This window comes from Ixodes scapularis, unplaced genomic scaffold (assembly GCF_016920785.2).
Source record: "Ixodes scapularis isolate PalLabHiFi unplaced genomic scaffold, ASM1692078v2 PGA_scaffold8__174_contigs__length_109621045, whole genome shotgun sequence".
Classification (NCBI taxonomy): domain Eukaryota; kingdom Metazoa; phylum Arthropoda; class Arachnida; order Ixodida; family Ixodidae; genus Ixodes; species Ixodes scapularis.
In genome coordinates this window covers 84,514,899-84,536,082 of record NW_024609883.1, presented here as the reverse complement: position 1 = coordinate 84,536,082, position 21,184 = coordinate 84,514,899, and the positions used below count along the sequence as shown (strand labels likewise).

Here is a 21,184-nt window from a genome sequence, read left to right as displayed (position 1 = left end):
CAAAAACATATAAGAGCAATCGGGTCGTGGGAAGTTTTTTTACGGCGACTCGATTTATGGAAGGCTCTACATGTGCTGTTTATTCGCATAAACCTGTATCGGGATGGCGCATGCCTGATGTTTTTCACTCACCTGTAACATGGCTGTACTGGCCTGAAACAAATTTATCCTGAGATCTCTTCTGGCTTCTTTTACTTTATTAACGTGTTGACATTTTAACGTTCCAGCTCTTTTTTTTTTATCACGTTTTTAATTTCTAACGTTGCACAGCAACGCCTAACGAGGTTTTGGAAACGCATAATTCCGCCTGGGTTGATTAACTGCTTTGGTACAAAACTGTCTTTTTCTTAAGAAAAAGGCAAAAGACCGTTTAATTTTTCTGGTGTGGAATGCGATAGGCTCTTAAATAAGCATGTAGCTGATTACAATGGGAGTCTTTTTGTTTTCTTTCTCTGATGTTCTGGTTTTTTTGACATGTGAGGTGTCATACAGGGTACGGTGGTTGTGCTGCTTGATTGCATGCTTTCCTTTGTATGTGGCATTTCGTCCATGTGTGGCTATCGGACTATGCATGCATAGCGTTAGCTTTGTCTGTGGTGAGGGAATGGGTGTAGCACATAGCCCTCAGATACATTGTCCGAGTGTCTGTGTTTTTCTATTTTCAAAGGCTTTCACTGCCTCGTTGTGCTTGTGTTTCTTACAACACATTTCTCCATTCTTTTCTGTTGGAGGTTATAGATGTTTTTCTTGTACCTTACATTGATGATGATTAGTACATGTTCTGAGAGATCATTGTTTCAACCTAGACAGAATTTTTTGTATCTATTTCTTTTTTTTTCAAGCAGTGCAGCCATTGAGGCAACATTGCTTGTTCCATAAAGACAACTGCTTAGCTTGATGAACTGTTAATTTCCCAATGCTGATTTATCACAAGTAGCAGTTGTTACTGAAAATACTTTTTAGCAACATAGCAATCACTATTAGGGATCTGTTCAAACTCGATTCAAAGAAGCCCAAATCAAATACTGTAGTGTCACAGTTTGAACCAGGACTGCAAATGCCGTCAGTGACACCACACTATTTTATTCAAACTTCTTTAAACCGAATTGAAATGCACCTTTCATCAGAATCCTTTTTGTTTTCTAAAAATAGTTGCAGACCTTGAACTATCAAAGAAATTGAGCAATGGAAAAGTTGTTGCCTCTTTGGACCCTCTAGTGTCTGTGTACCCTTGTATGACTCCCCTGAAAAAAGTATCCTTTCTTTCTAAAAGGGAGCTGGGGAAGGGGAGGGAAAACAGTCCTAAGGAAGAAGAGTGTACACCCTCACACCTCTGACGGCCCTACCTCTAGAGTGTAGCTAGTTGCTCTAAACCGAGAGATTACTACAAAAATAAATAAATAGACACAACCCTCTTTACCCCTGCCCCCCTCAACCCGAGAACAAAAATAACCGCCTAAACAACAAAACCGCTTCCTTGGCTCTCAAACCCGGTTTTAACTTGCCTGTGGTGGTAGCTTGCTAATGCATTTGCTGTGTTTTTGTTTTTGTTGTTTCCTCGCTGCCTCGGCTTCTTTGACACCTTTCGCCCGAATAGAAGTGCCGTACCACTCTCCTGGATGTCTGTGTTTTTTTTTTTTTCTTCTTTGTTTTGGTGATGGTTTAAGTTAGCGACGCATAGAAATGCTCTCTGCTGTGCTGGGATGCTACTTGGGTAAAGGGTCGCCGCAATTTTTGTTAGTAGCCTTTCCACTGCTCCCATACCTTTTAGCACCCTCCCGTCTCGTGTACGTCGTTCTCCGACGAAAGACGAACTTCGGGAGGCAAAGGTAGCCTCTCGTCGGGCGCCGCTTGTCGGAGAACCAGCCTCTCTCGACGGGCGGACAAAGGGACGGACGCCCTCCGCTCCCGTCTCCGTGCCCTCCTGCCCTGCTTCTCGTACCGCACATTCCGGAAGTGCGTGCTTTCATCGTTCTCGCTTCTTAATATTTCTTTTCCTAGTTCTCGTGGTAGTGGTTCTTTTGTGTTGCTTGTGTGGTAGCAGTAGACATCCCGTGTTGTGTGTTTGCGTGTGTGCGCGCGCTTTGGAGTGCACGTTTTGGGAGTGGTATCTTTCCCCCCTCCCGACGCCACGCTTCGTCGTTGCACCGCAACTCCTGCTTGCTAGACGCGACGAGCCTGCGACAGCTCGAGACGCGACTTTGAACGTTGAACAAACATACACAAATCTAGAGAGAAATGAGGCGAGTTACGTCGGTCTTTTGAAGGGAACCCACATGACACGAAATGACCCGAGACAAGAGAGCAAAAGGAGGTCAAACACCCGCCGCTTCAAATTCGTCGACGACTAAAACAATTTGGCGACGGACCGTGCATTGTGCGTGCTCAGAAGACCGGTAAGAGCAAAGGCCACCAAGCCCACGAAGACCACGAAGACCGTCAAGACGTACGACGAAGAAAGACCGGGAACACACTATGCTGCTTCGGCACGACTAGCACGGAAGTAACCCTTTGCTCTCTGGAGAATTCGGAAAACTAGGCACACGTTCGTAAAGAAGCAAGAGTGGTCGGGTACCCGTGCTTGTTAGACCCTCTGTATGTCTCCCGGCTCGCTGCTGCTCGCTGCGCTATTTTTTCCTCGCTGCCTCTCCTCGCGCCCCCCGCATCCGAAAGTGCCACCGCTTTTGTTCTCGACCACCCGCCTGCACCCCTCGAAAGGGCGAGAGCCTGCCCCCGAACCCGACGAGACTGAGAGAGCATCCTACTCCGACGCAACGAATGCCGGCGCCCGATGAAACCCTCCCTTGCCAACCGCCGCCACCTGCTGCCTTCAAGTCCCGGCGAAAACACGCAAAAAAAGAAAAAGTGACGCCGCTTTTTGAAGGGGGCGGTGACATCTCCTTCCCGGAAACATCCTGCGCCGCTACGCATGATGAGAGGTAGCCCCCCCTCTCTTCCTCCCCTGCCGTCCTCTCGCTCCCCCGCCCCCAAACACAACCGTTCCTCTCCACCTCCTCCTTCGTAGCCTAAACGAAAAAGACGATTGGGGGACCACCGCAGAGTGAAGAGAAAGGCTACTCCTTCCCAGACGGTTTCCCTCCCCACACCCCCCTCCCCGACACGCCTCCCCCGAGCGCGAACCCATGTCCGCGCTCGGGGGAAGGTGTACGGCGGGAGCTAGGGGCGGAAAAAGAAAAGAAAAACAAAAAAACAACAAAAGGAGCGAATGAGCAGAAGGCCAACCAACCGGTCGTTTCTACCTTCCTTTTCTCTCTTTTTCTTTTCTCTCTCTCTCTCTCTACCGCCACCACGTCCTGTGCGGGCTCGCGTCCTCTCTGGCCTTCCCCCTCCCTCCCGAACCACCCCCCGACCCGGCAGATCTACGACCTCCGGCTGAAGCGCTACTCGGACGGGCTCGAGGAGGAGCATCCGAGCCTGGACGCCAGCGTGGCCAAGAAACGGCCCAAAGTGGGCCCGGGGGGCGCCGACGCAGTGTCGGCCGAGATGGACGCCTTTAATGCGGACTACCTGGCCCTGGCTCGGGACCTGGCCGGTGTGCTCGAGGGGCTGGGGGAGTCGCTCGCCAAGGAGACGCGCGCCAAGGTGAGCCTCCCCTACACCCTTCCCCCCACTTTCATTGCGTTGAAACCATGGTGTCTAGAACAGATCTCCCGACTGGTATGTTTAAGTGGTCTCGAAGTGGCAACAAAAGATGTCAGAAAAGCTGGATCGTTATGCTGTCGGACGTCACAATCTCGTCGATCTGTTGTGAAAAGTATGGGCAATAGCAGGTGTCACCGTCGTAAAAGAAATCTGATACTGCAGGCTGGTGTAGCGTCCGTAAACTGTCAAGCTGGGGGGTGACCTGCAGTGGAACAGGCGTTTGCTTTGACACTGCCAGGATCGCGGCCTGCAACAACGCGACGCTTCCGGGATGTGGTCTAGTGGAAATCGAGAAAAACACACTTTTTGGGTCGTGGTGTAAACGCACCGGTCACAGACGCGTTCCAGGCACCATAGTTGAGACGCGTCAAGACGTGTCGTGGTCACCTAGGCCCGTCGTCGCAGACACGCGTGCCCCCTTTGTTTCTGTGGATATTTTTTGGGGGCGGACGGAAGGGATGTTTTATTTTTGGGCCGCTTTCTGTAACTCTACTGTGCTTTTTGTGGTCAATGAAATTTCATGCAAAAGCCAGTTTGCGTGTATGTCGCAGCACTAAATCGACCCTGGGAATGGCACCGGCTTGAACGCAACTTAGCACTGACTTAGCGCTGTATTGGCATTTTGTTACCAATACAGTGCAAAGTCAGTTCTTTGTCAGCAAGGTCAGCACCATTTTCAGCACTGGCTAATAGTGCTGGGGTAGCGCTATGGTGTATGTGTGAACATGCCTTAAAGCTGAAAAATTAAAGAGTGTTTCGATCGTATCGGTGGTTCTCAAACCTTTAGCCGTCAAAGACCCCTGACTCACTTGGAGGCCGTTTGGGGACCCCCAATGCGTTCCACATCAGAGGTCTTGTGCGATGGCATAGGAGGGCTTTCTTTAGAGCAGTTATTTTCCTGTACGCGGACTCCCATGAATGTTTTCGAAGACCCCTGGCTCTCCGCAGAGCACGGTTTGAGAATCGCTGCCCTATATACTGAAATGCAAAGGGCATACAATTTCTGTGTGCTTTGGGGTTGCATGCTTAGCTTTTGCTTGGCCGTGTGGTTCACCCGCGGTTACGTCTTGTTGAGCTTTTAATTGATCCCATTTGCGTTTGGGTTGAATTTTATTTTCACTATGAGGGCAACGGGGTGCAACAAATGTTAATCCATGTAGCGTCTGGGTGTTGGCATTGTTGCGTTGTCGTCTATGGGCTTTGTGTGCTCTGTGCAACGTCCCACTTTCGAATTTTGAGAGGCATCCAGAGAAAGTAGACTGCTGTTTACGCATCAAGTTGGAATTGTGACAACCTGAAAGTTTGATCATGGGCTTACTGTTGTCGCCTAAAGAGAAATTTGAGAAAATCTGAATGTGAGAAAAGGAAGCCGTCATGTTGGGTGGTAGAGCTGGCTGCGGATACCTAATGTTATTTTACAAGCACAACACTCCATCTCAATATATGATTGGGTTCTGCTGTTTGGTCAATTGATGACTCTTGCATTTTGCATTGAACACAAGGCTTGCTGGATTTTGGAAGACATTGCCTGATAATCATTAAGGATTCTTCAGAAGGCACGTAAAATTAAAGGCCTCAATGAAGTGACATAATGGCTTTTGCCATATACCAATGTTGGTAGGTGCTATCAGCTATATTTCTCTGGGTACGGCTGCTAAATATTTGGGGCTTACATTAGCGCAGAAATTTATGTGTATGCTTAGATTTCTCAGGAATTTTTTTTAAAAAGTGCAATGCTTTTTAATGCAAACCCCTACTCCCAGATATTTGTCCATTTGTCCGTGCCTTTTCCCGCTAAATTTAGGGGGTAAATTGAAGTGGTGTATAATACACAGCAATTCAGGCCGCATCACACATTATTGGTCACACGGGAAGTTTTTTCCTGCTAAATATAAATAGCGGAATAATTGAATTATTGATAAAGGGTACACCAATTGGTGCCACGTGAAATCATCACTTGACATCGTAACGTTGGGTCACGTGACCATGCTGTGTGACGTCTGGTCATGTTGACGTCAGTTGAAATAAATGCCATGTTCATCACTCCCCGAAACAACAGTGTAATATCTTCTACATTAATTTAAACAATCACTCCCGAAATGCTGCACTTTACAGATCTAGGTTGCCTCCAATTTTTTGTTAATTTTTTTTGTTTTGTTTATCGGGTTTTTAGGGAATTCTATATTTTTGTTTTATTCGCCTTCCTTGCAAACAGATAAATGAAGCATTTTAGCATTGCATATTTCTCCAAAACATACCTTGCCAATGGAGCGCAATGCCTAGTATAGTAGAAGAGCTTAGCTTTGTGGAACTGCCATTTCTTCGAAGTTTAATTATGCCCCTCAACACTCATGTTCACCAGCTCATCTAGGCTTTATGGCTTCTTTGATGTCGAAAACGATCCTCTTGGGAATGCAGCTGTTTGCCTAAACATAAAACTCCGTTATTTATTTTTGTACACTCCTAAAAGCTGTGTTTTATGGTTGTCATCAGACATGGTGGGTGAGGTTACAGCCACCTTTGTTTGAGCAACGCTTGGTATTTTGTGAACGGCGTGCTCTCGCAGGCAAATGCAAAGGCTTGCAATGTTTTCCTCAATTCCAAACCTTATCAGGAACAGATGGTTTATTTGAACACGGATACACTTTATGCTGGTTTGAGCAGCTAATTTACATAGTTGTACTGGTCAGATAAGTGAATATATGAATGCAGTTCTTTAGAGTGAATTAAATATAGTGAAAATATTTTCGGTTTTTGACCCAAAACGTCTCGTCAACTGGCATTATATTATTCTCGATTTCATATTTAGGTAAATTTAGGCTGATACAATTGAGGAAAATGCGACAATGACTAAGCAGGTGATGGCCTCGGCTTGGTCAAACGGGTGATCTGGCGAAGGGGAGGGGGGGTGGAGGGGCGGCAGCTCTTGCTCTAGCATGCCTTTCGAGTTTCGCTGGGTCCTTGTTGTGTTGGCGGGTTGGCGTTGGGTGGTGTCTTGTGTCTTGGTGCCTAGCTTTTGTTTGTTGGTGTCAGCGTTTCTTGCCGGTGGAAGGAGCGAGCGTCTAGCTTTATTGCATGCCCAAGTTTGTGTTTGGTTCAGAGCAGTAGCTTGTGTGCTTTGGTGTTAGCGTAGAACAAGGCTTTCTCTTTTGGTGTGGCTGTTTTTTGGTTTCTTTCCTTTTGTTCCTTTTTTTTCTCGCCGCCGTTGCATAGGTTTATTTCCTTCAGTTTTTGGGGGTGGTCTCGCTGTTTGGTTTTGTGGCGGTGTGCTGTTTTTTGGGGAGTTTTTTTTCTTGGTTTTGGCTGCACTGTCTTTTTTTTTTTTAGTTTCTCCTGGTTTTTCTCATTCTCTCTTTCTCTCCTCTGTCTCTCTTCCTCCTCTCTCTGCCCTCCTTGCGGTTGCTCTGCCCTCCTCCCTCCCCCTTCCGTGTCCCAGTTCACCGTAACCCTGACCAGGGCCGCACCGGTCACCCTCAAGACGTTCCACATCGAGTTGCCCACCGACCTGGACGAAGGCACTGCACCCCCCAAGCGCCCCCACCGCAGGGCAGACCCAGAGCACCCCGGCGAACCCCACCTGCGACCCGCAGAGGCTGCCAGGGGTGCTGACGCATCTCCTTCCCCGAAAAGAAGCAAGGTCACCTCGCCAACGACCATGGCCGGTCCATCCGTGGAGAAAACCATAAGCTCAACCACTACGTTCACGGAAGTTCGAAGCTCGAAGAAGACCGAGAAACCGGCCGAAGAGGCCGCACCTGCGCAGTCCGGAATCAGAGACCCGCGGACGGGGCAGCTGGTGACGTTCCTCGAAGCCATCAGGAGGGGCTACTTCATCGTGGAACGCTGGGTGTTTGTTGACATCACCACGGGGAAGGTCTACGAGGTCCCCGAAGCGGTTTCTCGCGGCCTGGTCGACCAAAGGTTTGCCGACGAACTTGCGGAACCCTGCGGCATCCTTGACCCCAAAACGGGCAAAGAGCTGACACTGCGCGAAGCGGTTCGAAAAGGGCTGTATGACCCACAGAGGGCGGTTTTCCTGAGCCCCAAGGGTGGACGCCCCGTCACGATTGAAGAGGCTATCAGGCTTAAGCTCCTTAAGCGAGAGAGGGTGGAGTACTTGATCAGGCTTGGGCTGATTAAGGTGACGCGCTTGACGCTCGCAGAGGCGGCAGAGAGGGGGTTGCTTAACCTTGTCACGGGTTTCGTGAACGATCCAACGACAGGGGCTCCCGTGCCGATCGATGAGGCGTTCGAGAAGGGGTGGTTGGACTCAGAGCCGCCGGCAGACAAGGAAGACGGTATGTCGCTCACATATGCAGTAGATGCGGGCATGGTAGATGAAAAGACTGGGAAGTTAACTGATAACTATTCGGGCGGTACGTATGGCATAGATGAAGCATTGTTTAAGGGCATCCTGTCCCCAGACACGCGGGAGGTAGCAGACACAAAACGGGGCGTCGTGGTGACGCTTCCGGCAGCCATCAAGGATGGCCTCTTGGATGCTAAAAAGGGGCAGTATGTGGATGCCAAGACGCGTGAGAAGCTTCCGCTTGCGGAGGCTCGCAAGCGGAAGGTTCTTGCACCGTCGCTAACTCTGAAAGACGCGGAGGAGCAGGGACTGCTAGACGAGGATGGGCAGGTATTGAACCCGTTCACAAACGTGAGGCTGTCCCTTCTCGAAGCGATAGACTGCGGTCTTCTTGATCCGAACGTGAAGTGCATCATCCATCCTGTGACGCAGGAGACTCTGTCACTCTCCGAAGCGCTCGCTAAGGGGGTGATCACTCCAGAAGGTAGGTTTGTGAACATGCGGACTCGTGAGGTGCTCACGCTGATTCAGGCAGTTCATCTCGGTTTGATCACTTCGGTTTGTCAGAAGATGATCTTCGACATTGAGGGCTTTACCGATCCTGCCACGGGCGACAACATCAGCTTCAACACTGCTGTCTCACGGGGCATTCTCAACCCCAAGACTGGCCAGTTTACAGACGCTAAGTCCGGGAAGACTGTTCCTTTCAACAAGCTGGTTCAGGAGAAAGTCCTCCAGCCACAGATCTATGACATGTTCATTCGTAAGATCGGGATGAAAGATGACATGGGCAAGGAATTGACACTCGCAGACGCAGTGTTTAAGGGTCTGATCGACCCAAAGACTGGTCAGATCAGAGACAAGACGACCAAGCTTCCCTTGCAGCTGAGGGAAGCGGTTGCCAAACGCATCATCACGCCGGAAGGTGCTGCTCTCTTGCGAGGGCTTCTGAGGATAACGGTGAGTACCGCCACGGTGACCAAAACCATCACCCGCTATGTGACGGTGTCTTCTCATGGTACTGGCCCAGATGCCGAGATCACTTCCCAAGATGCCACTGGACAGACAACAAGATCAGGGACGCGCGATCCTACTTTGGAAGAGGCCGTTCGAACCGGCCTGATTGGAGTTGACACGGACTGGCCGACAGACATGGGCGAGTTTGCCCCCAAAAAGCCGGTGGAGCCGGAGACCATCAGACGGACAGAGGTGAACCTCCTCTACGACAGAGAGCTTGAGGAACAGCGCCGTAGCTATGGCAGGCAACCTACGTGGCCCACGGGCACCGAGCCTGTAGGGCCAGATGCGACCCTCGAGTCGCTGGTAAGCACTGAGATCTGGACTGAGGTTCCACCCGAATTCGACACCGGTAGGGCCCCACAGAGGCCATCCGAGGAATCTCCACGGAGAAGTCCAGAGGGCACGACCGGTAAGAAGCCAGGCGAGCCGTCTTACACCATTCGCACCTACGAGGAGGCCTATCCGAGAGTGAATGGTTCCTCTCCTTTAGGGCAGCCTACTGTCAGGCAGGACACAAAGAAGACCGTAGAAGTGACGACTCGCACTTGGGGTATCGGGGCGCGCGAGCTGGACGACACAACACCGTCCCATCAAGGCGCACGACCGAAGACTCCATCTGGGGACACGAGGTCGGAAGTTCCCCGGAAGCAGCCCAAAGATGGAAGAAGTCTGTCGCCACCTAAGGACACTCAGCCAAAAGAGAAAGGGTTTCCCAAGGGTTCACCTGAAAGGGAAACTTCACCAATGAAGCCATCTGGCAAGGGTAGAATGCCAGGAGAAACTGAACCCATGATCGGAGACCTTGTGCATACCCAACGGGTCACATCATACTACACAGTCACTACGGATGTGACGCACCAGGGTAAAGAGCCATCTCCTTCAAAGCCTGCATCAGAAATAGCACCTCCTCTCCCAAAGAAAAGTCATCCTGCAGACCAGGCCCATCCAAGAACAGTCCCTCACGATGCAGAGCAACCTTCTGAGGGACCAACCCCTTACTTCACTGTCAAATCGGAGGGAGTTGAGAAAGACATGCCTTGGTCTGGTAAGCAGGCTCCAAAAGATAGATCCCAAAGTTCACCAACAAAGGGTGCTCCCAAGGAAGCGTGGCCTTCGCCATTGAAGGATGTCCCGGGAGGACCCTTCACAACAGAGACTGTGTCCTACCATACTGTGACTAAACACATTACTCTGGAAGGTGCAATGCCGGAAGATACCGGTGAAGCATCGGCGATGAAAGGTACCCCGAAGGGCAAGGAGCCATCGCCAACATCGAGACTTCCCCAGGAGAGAGAACCCTTACGACCAGCAAGTCATCCCAGAGAGAGCCCCAAGGGTATGTCACCAAGCTCTGGCAAGCTTCCTCCTGGAGAGCATATGCCTTCACCTTTGAAAGAGGGCATCACAACTGAGTATGTGACCTATCGCACAATCACGACAGATGTTACTGAAAGAGAAGTTTCCTCGGAGCTGCAGGAGAAAGCTCCCAGAGACCAAGAGCCACCGTTGTCAGCAAAGGGCCAGCCCAGGGAGCGGAGACCCTCGCCGACCAAGGACTTTCCAAAAGAAAAGCAGCCCTCCACTACCGAGTATGTGACTTACCACACTTACTCAACTGAGACGACAGGAAAAGAGACAGCTCCAGGATATGGCAAGGAAAGTCCCAGAGGACACGCGCCAACGTCTCCAACAAGAGTAGCTCCCAAGGACCGAAGTGGATCGTTGACAAAAGATGTTTCCAAAGGAACTCCAAAGGACAAGTCGCCTGTCTCGCCTACGAGAGGTTCTCCCAAGGAAAAAACACCCTCTCCTTCAAAAGGTGTTCCTGCTGGGAAAGAGCCTCTCATGGCGGAGACTGTGTCTTACCATACTGTCACAACGCATGTGACTCGTGAAGAACAGGCACCAAAGGGAATGAAAGAAGCTCCTGCTGAGCAGACACCAACTTCGCCAACAAGAAGCAAAAAGGAAAGGACACCCTCTCCCACAAAAGAACCTTCCAAGGAAGCTCCCGGCGATCGTGCACCACTATCTGCGACAAAGGGAGCTCCCATGGAAAGGATGCCCTCACCCACAAAGGGGGTTCCAGATGAAAGAGAGCCTTTGACAGGGACATTTGTGTCCTATCGCACTGTGAGTACCAAGACATTCGACACTCCGGAGGGTACCCCGGAAGAGATGTTCTCCACCTCACCAACAAGGACAGTACCTGAACACCGAACCCAGTCTCCTACAAAGGAATTTCCAAGGAAGGAGCCCACTGCACCTGACCAAGTCCAGAAAGATAGAACGCCAGAGCCTTTCAAAAGAGCTCCCGGAGAAGAGGAAGTTCTTACTACGAGAATGGTGTCTTACCGAACTGTAACAACTCGCTTAACTGAAGAAGAGATCACAGATAAGGAACCATTCCAGCAAGCCCCCAGTGATCATACTCCATCGTGGCTACCCAAAGGACAAGTACCTTTGCCTTCAAGGGATGACCAAACTACCACCAGGGAACACCCCAAAGAGTCTCCAAAAGACAGAAAGCCCTTCCCAACGGAGTCCTCATCATACCACACTGTGTACAGCTCAGATGTGACCCACAAAGGCCTTCATACAAAAGTACCTCAAGACGGGGCTGAAGGGTATCCATTACCGGCACAGAAGAAACAAACCTCATCGCCAACAAGAGACGTTCTCCGTGGAAGAGAACCCCATGAGACTGTGTCTTACCATACCATCACAACTCGTGTGGAAGAGGTGTCACCTCCTGAGTCTGCTAGACAAGTGCCCAAAAGTGGCAGGGAAGGCTCTCCAACAAAGGACCTGCCAATAGGAAAAGATCTTCCCACAAAGGATGTCAAGGGAAAGCAACCATCCAAGGGCAGAGAACCATCTCCTACTAAGGAAATGCTGGATGGAAAAGAACCCACAACTCTGAAAGATTTCAAAGACAAAGAGCCCAAGAAAGGAAGAGAGCCTTCACCAACAAAGGACATCCCTCTGGGAAAAGAATCCACACCAACGAGAGGAGGCCTCGAAGGTTATCCGAAAGGAAGAGAGCCATCTCCAGTAAAGGACCTTCCAAAGGAAAGAGAATGGTCACCAACCAAAGATGACAAGGACAAAGCACCTGAAAAGGGGAGGGAGTCCCACCCAAGCAAGGTCCTTCCAAGTGGAAAGGAACCAACATCAACAAAAGGTGAAGTATTTCCAAGGGGCAGAGATTCCTCCCCAATGAAGGACCTTCCCCTGACAAAAGATGTCAAAGGCAAGGAGCCTAAAAAAGAAAGGGAACCTTCGCCAACCAAGGACATTCCTCTGGAAAAAGAGCGTACACCAACAAAAGACATCAAGGACAAGGAACCCAAGAAAGGGAGGGAACATTCACCAACCAAGGACCTTCCATTGGTGAAAGACCAAACACCAACGAAAGATGTCAAGGACAAAGACTCAAAGAAAAGGGAACCTTCACCAACAAAAGAGCTCTCATTTGGAAAAGAACCCACACTGACAAAAGATCTGAAGGACAAGGAACCCAAGAAAGGGAGGGAACCTTCACCAACCAAGGACCTTCCGCTGGGGAAAGAACCTACGTCAACAAGAGATGTAAGGGACAAAGTCTCAAAAAAAGGTAGGGAACCTTCACCAACTAAGGAGCTTCTACTAGGGAAAGAACCCCCCCTGACTAAAGATGTCAAGGACAAGGAACCCAAGAAAGGGGGAGAACCTTCACCTAATGAGCTTCCACTAGGGAAAGAACCTCCCCTGACTAAAGATGTCAAGGACAAGGAACCCAAGAAAGGGAGGGAACCTTCACCAAACAAAGACCTTCCACTGGGGAAAGAACCTACACCAACAAGAAATGACACTGACAAAGACTCTAAAAAAGGAATGGAATCTTCACCAACCAAGCAGCTTCCACTAGGGAAAGAACCCTCACTGGCTAAGGATGTCAGGGACAAGGAACCCAAGAAAGGGAGGGAACCTTCGTCAACCAAGGACCTTCCGCTGGGGGAGGAACCTACACCAACAAAAGATGACAACAAAGACTCTAAAAAAGGAAGGGAACCATCACCAACCAAGGAGCTTCCACTAGGGAAAGAGCCCTCACTGACTAAAGGTGTTAAAGACAAGGAACCAAAGAAGGGGAGGGAACCTTCACCAACTAAGGAGCTTTCATTTAGAAAAGAACCCACACCGACAAAAGATGTCAAGGACAAGGAACCCAAGAAAGGGAGGGAACCTTCACCAACCAAGGACCTTCCACTGGGGAAAGAGCCTACACCATCAAAAGGTGATAGGGAAAAAGAACCTAAAAAAGAAAGGGAACCTTCACCAACCAAGGATCTTCCACTTGGGAAAGAACCTGTACTGATCAAAGATGTCAAGGACAAAGCACCCAAAAAAGAAAGGGAGCCTTCACCAACCAAGGACCTTCCACTTGGGAAAGAACCTGTACTGATCAAAGATGTCAAGGACAAAGCACCCAAAAAAGAAAGGGAGCCTTCACCAGCCAAGGACCTTCCACTTGCAAAAGGCCCCACCCTGACAAGGGATGTCATGGACAAGGAACCCAAGAAAGGGAGGGAACCTTCACCAACCAAGGAGCTTTCACAAAGAGAAGGGCCAACTTTGTCAAAAGAAGACCTTAAGGATAGGGAGCGGAAGAAGGGAAGGGAGCCCTCACCAACCAAGGACCTACCAAGAGAAAGAAAACCTGCTCCAACAAAAGACAGAGAACCGTCACCGGTGAAGGATTTTTCAGAAGGCAAGGAAACAACAAAACTGAAAGACTTTACAGAGACAGAACTGCTTCCAACAAGAGATATTCCAAAGGATGACTTCAAGGCAGGACAACCAAGTCCTACTAAAGACACTCGTCCTTCTGGGGACACAGTGCCACCTAAGCACAGGGCAACATCGCCTACCAAAGAACGCCCCAAGGGCAAGGCTCCGGCGCCACCAAAGAGGGTGTCATCTGTCCCAGAAAGCACAGATCTTCCAAAAGTGTTGGAGCCATTGCCATCAGAAAGCCAGGAACCTCTCGCCAAAGAACCAACACCCGGAGCTGAGGAACCCATATCTTATTTCACAGTAAAGGTGACCAGAAAACGAGGAACGTCGCCACCCCTGGAAGAGTACAGGGCTCCCTCTGGAGAACTGCCTTATAGTAGACTGCCCTCAAAGGAGTCTTCTACAGACAAGGAACTACACTCGCCGGAAGGTTTTCCTAAGTCTCCAACAAAGGACACGGAACGTAGCCCTGAAATGGGTGCTAGAAAAGATAGGCAACCATCACCTGAGAAAAGTCCAGAGAGAAAGTCGGTTTTGGATAGGCAGGGCATTCCAAAGGACAGGGAGCCTGTTCCTGACAAAGAAAAACCTTCGCCAACTAAAGAGCATCCTAGCGGCAAGGAGCCTTCCCCGCCAAAGGGTGCTCCAAAAGATAAGGTGCCTTCTCCTCCAGAGCAGGAAAAACTTCCTAGTGTGAAGGGCCTGCCTCTGGAGAGAGGGAAATCTCCAATGAAAGAGGCGGTTCCATCCCATACAAAGGACAGACCCCAAGATCTTCGTGGGAGAACATCCCCCAGCAAAGAGATTGGGAAGGCTCGTGAACATTCCCCAACAAAGGCTTTTCTGGAGGAAAAGGTGCCTTCAGCCAGGGACCAACCAGGTGGGAAGGCCTCACCCACAAAGGAACATCCTTCAAGAGGAGACCAGTCTCCCACCAGGGATGTTCCCAAAGAGAAATCTGCAAGTCTCCTTCCAAAGGATGAAAGCGATAGGGAGCCCTCTCCTACCAGGGTCAGTACCCGGCGCACGCCATCGCCGAGTAAGGGGCTTCCCACCGATAGGCGTCCCTCTGATCTCGAGAAACTTCCTAGAGAGACCACAGATGGCATTCAGAGAGACAAAGAACCAGTTAGAGAGTCTCCGGTCAAGAAGGAACCTTCTCCTTCGAAGGAAATTCCGCAAAGGATTTCCTCGCCAACCAAGGAGCACGAGGTCAAGAAACCTTCAGATGAGAAAACCCCGAAAGCAGGTTCTCCGAGTGGCACTCGTTCTAATGTCAGAACGCCTTCACCTAGCAAGGAGCCTACAAAGGAGAAAGTGCTTCCTTTTGCAAAGGACAAGGCACCATCACCAACAAAGGACTTTGACAAAGGTCATAGGCCAGACACCGGTCAACGCTCCCCAGAGCGAGGCTCCCCTCCCAGGTTTGAGGAAACCAAGGTTTCCACCATCGTTTACACCACTCAAATGACGGACTCTCAAGGCAGAGCTCCCTCACCCGAGAAAGGGTCCCCTAAGAAAGGAAGGGACGAGCCCGATGGCAAACCAAAGTCTCCCACCCGTCCTAAGGCTAGAGCTCCCAGCCCTCCCAGGCGAGTGTCACCTGACACCGAAACCGTTACAGAGGCGGGCAGAACGGTTACAACGAGGGTGATTGAGCGCGGCGGTACTACGATAACAAAGTTTACGCGAGAGACACAGGTGCTTGAAATACCGCCAGACGGTTGGTATCTCAAGGAGGCAATCGAACAAAAGCTGTTTGATGCCAAGGAGGGTCTCTTCCTGATCCCCGGTACCGACAGGCTCGTTTCCTTGGAAGAGACTCTGAAGATGCAGATTGTGAATCCCAATTCGGCGACGGTTCATGAACCGGGCTCGAAACGAACCCTTTCCCTGATACGGGCTTTGGAAAAGAACATTCTCGACTCGACGGGCCACTACCACGATACCAAGAATAAGGAGACGCTGACAATGGAAGAAGCCATCAGGCGAAAAGTCATCATTTTGCTCGAGCGCATGGACTACTGGACTCCCGAGCAGGCAAGGCCCAGGTCAATCCATGTGACAAAAGTCAGCGGTCAACCAGATGTCGTAGAGGTCAAAGAAGGCTCAGAAGCAATGCCCAAGGAAATTCCCAAGCAGGACTTTCCCAAATTTTCTGAGATTGCTTCCGAGGTGACATTTGACAATGAGTCGCTGACTGTTGTCGACAAGGGTTCAGGAACTACAATGGACCTGGTGTCTGCCCTTCAGACAGGTGTTGTGGATGACAGTGAGTTTGTTTTCCGGGACGAGGAGACAAAGAAGGAAATGCGGTACAGTGAAGCAGTTGAGAAGGGAATCATAGACAAAGGTACTGGCACTTACAAAGACGAAAAGACTGGCCATACCTTCAAGCTCGGAGAGGCGGTCAAATTGGGTCTTCTTGCCATTGCGGCTTCTCCCATGATCGTGGGTTTGAAGGCAGCCGAAGCTGTGCGGGGCTTGAGGTCTGCTCGAGACGAAGTCACGCACGCAACTGCAGTTGGCACTGAGCCCATTCGAGCAACCAAAGAAACCACCAAGATAATTCGAACGGCAACCCTGCACATCCGCGACGCCGAGACTGGCCGGGAAGTGCCACTGGAAGAAGCGGTGTCACTTGGGCTCATTGATGCCGAGACGGCCAAACAACTGGAAGAGCAGTCTAAGACAACGGAACAGACTGTCCATACGACCACGACAGTCATGGTTACAGATCCCGTAACGGGAGAGAACATCACCCTAGATGAAGCACTCCAGAGAGGCCTTCTGGACAAAGAAGCGGTCGAGAAGCTGGAGAAGGGTGACGTGACCGGCGTTGTCACGACTTTGGAGACTTGCTTGCAGGATCCAGACAAGGGCACTACGCTGGCCTACCAGGAGTTCATGACAAAGCCCAAGGGTGAAGTGTCTGAGCAGGTGAGGGAAGAGAAGAGGAGGGTTTCACCCACCAGACCCTTGCAGGCAAGCTACGCTGAGCCCAAGTTCGAAGTCACTCTGGGCAGAGCGACTACCCTGCAGTCTCCTGAGAGAGAGGTTGTGATCCTGCAGAAGGTCAGAAGGCGGGCACTCACCCCAAAAGATGCGGAGAAAGAGGGCATCATTGACAAGGCTGCCATGGACATTCTCAAAGACGTAGACTCCCTGAAAGACTCGAAGGGTAGACGCGTAGGGCTCGATGAGGCCATCAAACTGAAGCTGGTCGACGGCACCAAGGGTGGTGTCCTGGAGCCCAGGCAGGGCGACAAGGTCTCCATTACGGAGGCGGTGTCTCAGGGTCTCCTTGATACCAACACGGGCCGGGTCCTGGTGCCGATTGGACGATGCCTCTCCCTGCCCGAGCTTGTCTCTCAAGGCATCGTGAATCCAGACACGCAGCGTATCGTTCACCCGGAGACCGGTTCCTGCCTGACTCTCCAGGAGGCCATCCTTTGTGACATTGTGAACCCCCTCTCCAGGGTTCCCGGTCCGACCAAGAGGTCGACCCTGACCCTCGAGGAGGCAGTGGCATCCGGTGTCATCGACGAGGAATCCGGCATGCTCAGGACGCCTTCTGGTTCGATGACCCTCGTGGATGCGGTCCAGAAGCACAAGGTCTTTGAGCAGCCTAAGGCTTCCAGGTCGGACAAGCTGATACCGATGCTCGCACTCACATTCCCCGTGGCGCTGCAACACGGCTTTATTGACACTAAAGCAAAGACGTTTACTCACCCTGTGACTAAAAAAAGGATGCCCATCCAACAGGCCATCAAGGATGGTCTGCTGTTGCCAATCCCGTCCAACCCTGATCCCGACAGCCTTCATGTTTGCGAGGCCCTTGACCGTAACCTCGTTGACGAGAAAAAGCAGACACTTAAGCACCCGCGAACGGGAGAAGAGATTCCAGTCATAGATGCCATGGACTCTGGTCTGTTGCAGCTTTCTCCCTTCGACAAATCCAGGGTGGTTCCCCAGACAAGAGTAGACACCCAGTTCCAAGACACAACCCGAACTATGGTAACCTCGCATTACACTACACTGACGCGACAGACAACCGTGATCCTCAAACCCGGCTACGTGATGCTGGGTCCAAACCAGGTTAAGAATGTCGACACCGGTGAGGTTATATCTTTTGAGAGGGCCAAGGAGTTGGGGGTAGCCGAAGTGGAGACTTCCGAGGGTAGCGAAAGGCCGACGTTCTCGGACGCCGTGAGGCGAGGGCTAGTAGACTTCCAGCGTGGCGTCTACACAGATGTCGTGCGGGGCATGACTATGCCAATCAGTGAAGCGATTTTGGAGGGGCTCTTGGAGCAAGACAGGGTTGAACCGGCCCAGCCTGGCAAGTACACCATCATCCAGGTGTTTGAGTTGTACTATGATGAGGTAATTTTCTTGTTCAGGGTTCCCAACGTCAGCCAACCTTTAACGTTCGAACAGTTGCTAGAGCGTGGCTATCTCGATCTGAATGCCGTCATCTATGACATGAGCGAGGGGGTCATCATGACCACTGAAGAAGCGATCGAGTCTGGCCACATCGACACAAAGACTGGGAAACTGAGGCGAGAAGGCCAGGAGCCTGTGTCAATCAAGGATGCCATCAGGGCAGGGCTTTTGGTGGCTATCGAAGCGCCGCTTTTGGCTACCTTAAAAGGAACGGAGAGGTTGAGACGTATACCTCCCGCGAGGTCACCCGTAGACAAGCCTCAAAAGGCTACGAAAGGAAGGTCACCATCACCTCCCAAGGTCACCTCTCCTAAGAAGGGTAGCCCGAGGGAACAGTCACCCACGAAAGAGATTTCCACAGGGGAGGCTTTGCCGAAGGCGACGCAGGAAGCACCTACAAAGGGGGCACCAGCCAAGGCATCCCCATCGAAAGAATTGCCAGCCGAAACTGGTAAAGATTTTAAGCCCGGCTCTCCCATAAAGACTCCTCGAGGTGAGTCTCCAAGGAAAGAAGATAAGCCCATACCAGGGGAGAAAGCTCCGGATGAGACCCCTAGAACCCCCAAAGATGTGCAGTCACCGGTGAAGACGTCCCCATCAAAAGAGCCGTCAGCTGATGCCGGCGAATACTTTAAACCTGGTTCACCTGGAAAGACTCCAAGAGGTGTTTCTCCAAGCAAGGAAGATAAGCTGGCACCAGGAAAGAAAGCACCGGATGAGACTCCTAGAACCTCCGAAGGTAGGCAGCCGCCAGTCAAGACGTCCCCATCGAAGGAGCTTCCAGCCGACACTGGTAAAGATTTTGGACCCGGTTCACCTGGAAAGATTCCACGAAGTGAGTCTCCAAAGAAGGAAGATAAGCCAGTGCCAGGGAAGAAAGCACCAGGCGAAACTCCTAAAGCTTCCGAAGATGGGCAACCAGCGAAGGCTAAAGCACCACTCGAGAGATCGCCAAGTCGAGAGGTCAAAGAGCCAGGCCCACCGACAAGACCACCACGAACAACTCCCTCACCTGGGAAGGACACAAGGGAGAAATCACCAACAAAAGAAGCACCAACCAAGGCTCCCACTAAAGAGGTACCATCAAAAGTTCCCAAGTCACCCACCAAAGAAGCACCAGTGAAGCCAACAGAAAAGGTGTTGACTAAGGAGGGTCCAACAAGGCCAACTGACAAGGCGCCAACAAAGGAAGTTCCTTTGAAATCTTCCAAGGAGACGCCCACTAGAGGAAGTCCAAGCAAGTCTCCCACAAAGGACATGCCTTCCAGAGGAGCACCGACGTCGACTCCAACGAGGCCAGGCCGTGCGTCAACGTCGCCCGGAAAAGAAACTACACCGTCCACTTCGCGGCAGACGGTGCAGACGGCGGTCAAGACTAACGTCTTTGAAAGTCCGGAACAGCAGCAGGTTGCTCCGTTCAGCAGCGTTTCAGAACACGAGGTGAAGTTGACCACCACGGGAGAGTGGGTTCCCACCAAGGAGATGTCCAGCTTCAGCAGCACCGAGGTGGTCGTGAAGCAGACGTTCACGGAGTTCAGGAGGGACTACGAAGCGGAGATTGTCGTCGGCGACCAGCTGTCTGTACGGAACTTGCTCCGTGGGGATGTGCTCGCGCCCAAGAACTTCACAGTGTTCATCCCGAGCTCCGGACGAACGATGCGGCTGGAAGATGCTCTGGAGACCCGCCAGGTAACCGAAGACAGCATTGTCATGGTGCGAAGCATGAATGAGCTCGTCCTCATGGACATCGGTCGGATCGTCCCGGACTTCACCCTGGACTACGCGGTCAGGGAAGGCTTTTACAACCCAGACAAGAAGAGCTTCACCAACCCCAGGACCGGAAAGCCCATCTCCTTCTCGGATTTTGTGGCGCAGAAGTTTGTGGACTTGTCAGACGTCAAGGTCAAGGACTACAAGGCCAAGGAGATGGTGGACTTGAAGACGGCTATCTCGCGGAACATCGTGGACCGCGAGACTGGACAGATGACTCACCCCGAAACGAGGCAACGCATCTCGTTCTTCGACGCCTTCGTGCTCTGCTGGATCGTCCGCGAGTCGGTGGTGCACAGCAGATCGGAGTCTCTTACGCTAACCCAGGCAATCCGTGGGCTCGGCTATGACGAGGAAAAGGTAACCTTCAACCACCCGACCTTGCGGGTCGCTTTGAGCTTGCACGAGGCGCTTAGCTGCGGCCTGATAGATCCGTCCTCGGTTTTGGTGTACTGCGGCGAGTCGGACGAGCTCGTGCCACTGACGGAGGCACGGGAGGAGCTCGCGAGCATACCTGATGACAGCTATTTGCACCCTTTTACGGGGCACCCCATGAGCTTGGAGGAAGCATTCCGTAGCGGTTACCTCGTGCCCGACCGCGCTTCGCTGAGCCTTCCCGTCGCTGTGGAGAGGGGCATGTACGACAAAGACCTGCGCATTTTCGTCCACCCAGATTCGGACGAGCGCTTGAACGTTCTGCAAGCGCTGCAGCACGGCTTGGTCGACGGGTTCTCCACGCTGGTGGTGGATCCGGAGACCAACGCGCACATTCCGCTCAGCCGTGCGGTGGAGCTTGGTGTCGTGAGCGTCGGGGACTGCGGCGCAGCCTCGCTTCCACTGGAGCTGGCCATCTGCCGCGGCCTGGTCGCGGAGAAGCGCAAGTGCCCGACGAAGCAGATCACAGACCCGAGAACGGGAGAGCTCGTTAGTCTCTGGGACGCGATCGACGAGGGGCTCATTGAGGCAGAGAGGCTCATGGTGAAGGACCGGGAGGGTTTGCGCGTGGTGCCTTATTTCGAGGCGGTGCGGCTCGGACTAGTGGACGACGCCGATGGTTCGTATCGCGGTCCTCCGAGGCTGACGGCGGACGAGGCTCTCTTGAGAGGCCTCGTCGTCGACTCCGCCACTCCCATGCCTCTCCAGAACGCGCTCGAACTCGGCTTGTACAGTCCGGCCTCGGGTACACTGAGGCATCCGGTC

General features: G+C 51.7%; 1 protein-coding gene across 1 annotated transcript in view; it reads left to right on the top strand.

Annotated features, from left to right (window-relative positions):
• The window catches only part of LOC8031391, a 245,941-nt gene that overhangs the window by 155,551 nt on the left and 69,206 nt on the right, over positions 1 to 21,184 (top strand). Inside the window, exons 25-26 of the mRNA XM_029981965.4 lie at positions 3,379 to 3,603; positions 7,100 to 20,344. Of these exons, the coding sequence (XP_029837825.3) occupies positions 3,379 to 3,603; positions 7,100 to 20,344 (13,470 nt within the window). The remainder of the gene's footprint in view (positions 1 to 3,378; positions 3,604 to 7,099; positions 20,345 to 21,184) is intronic.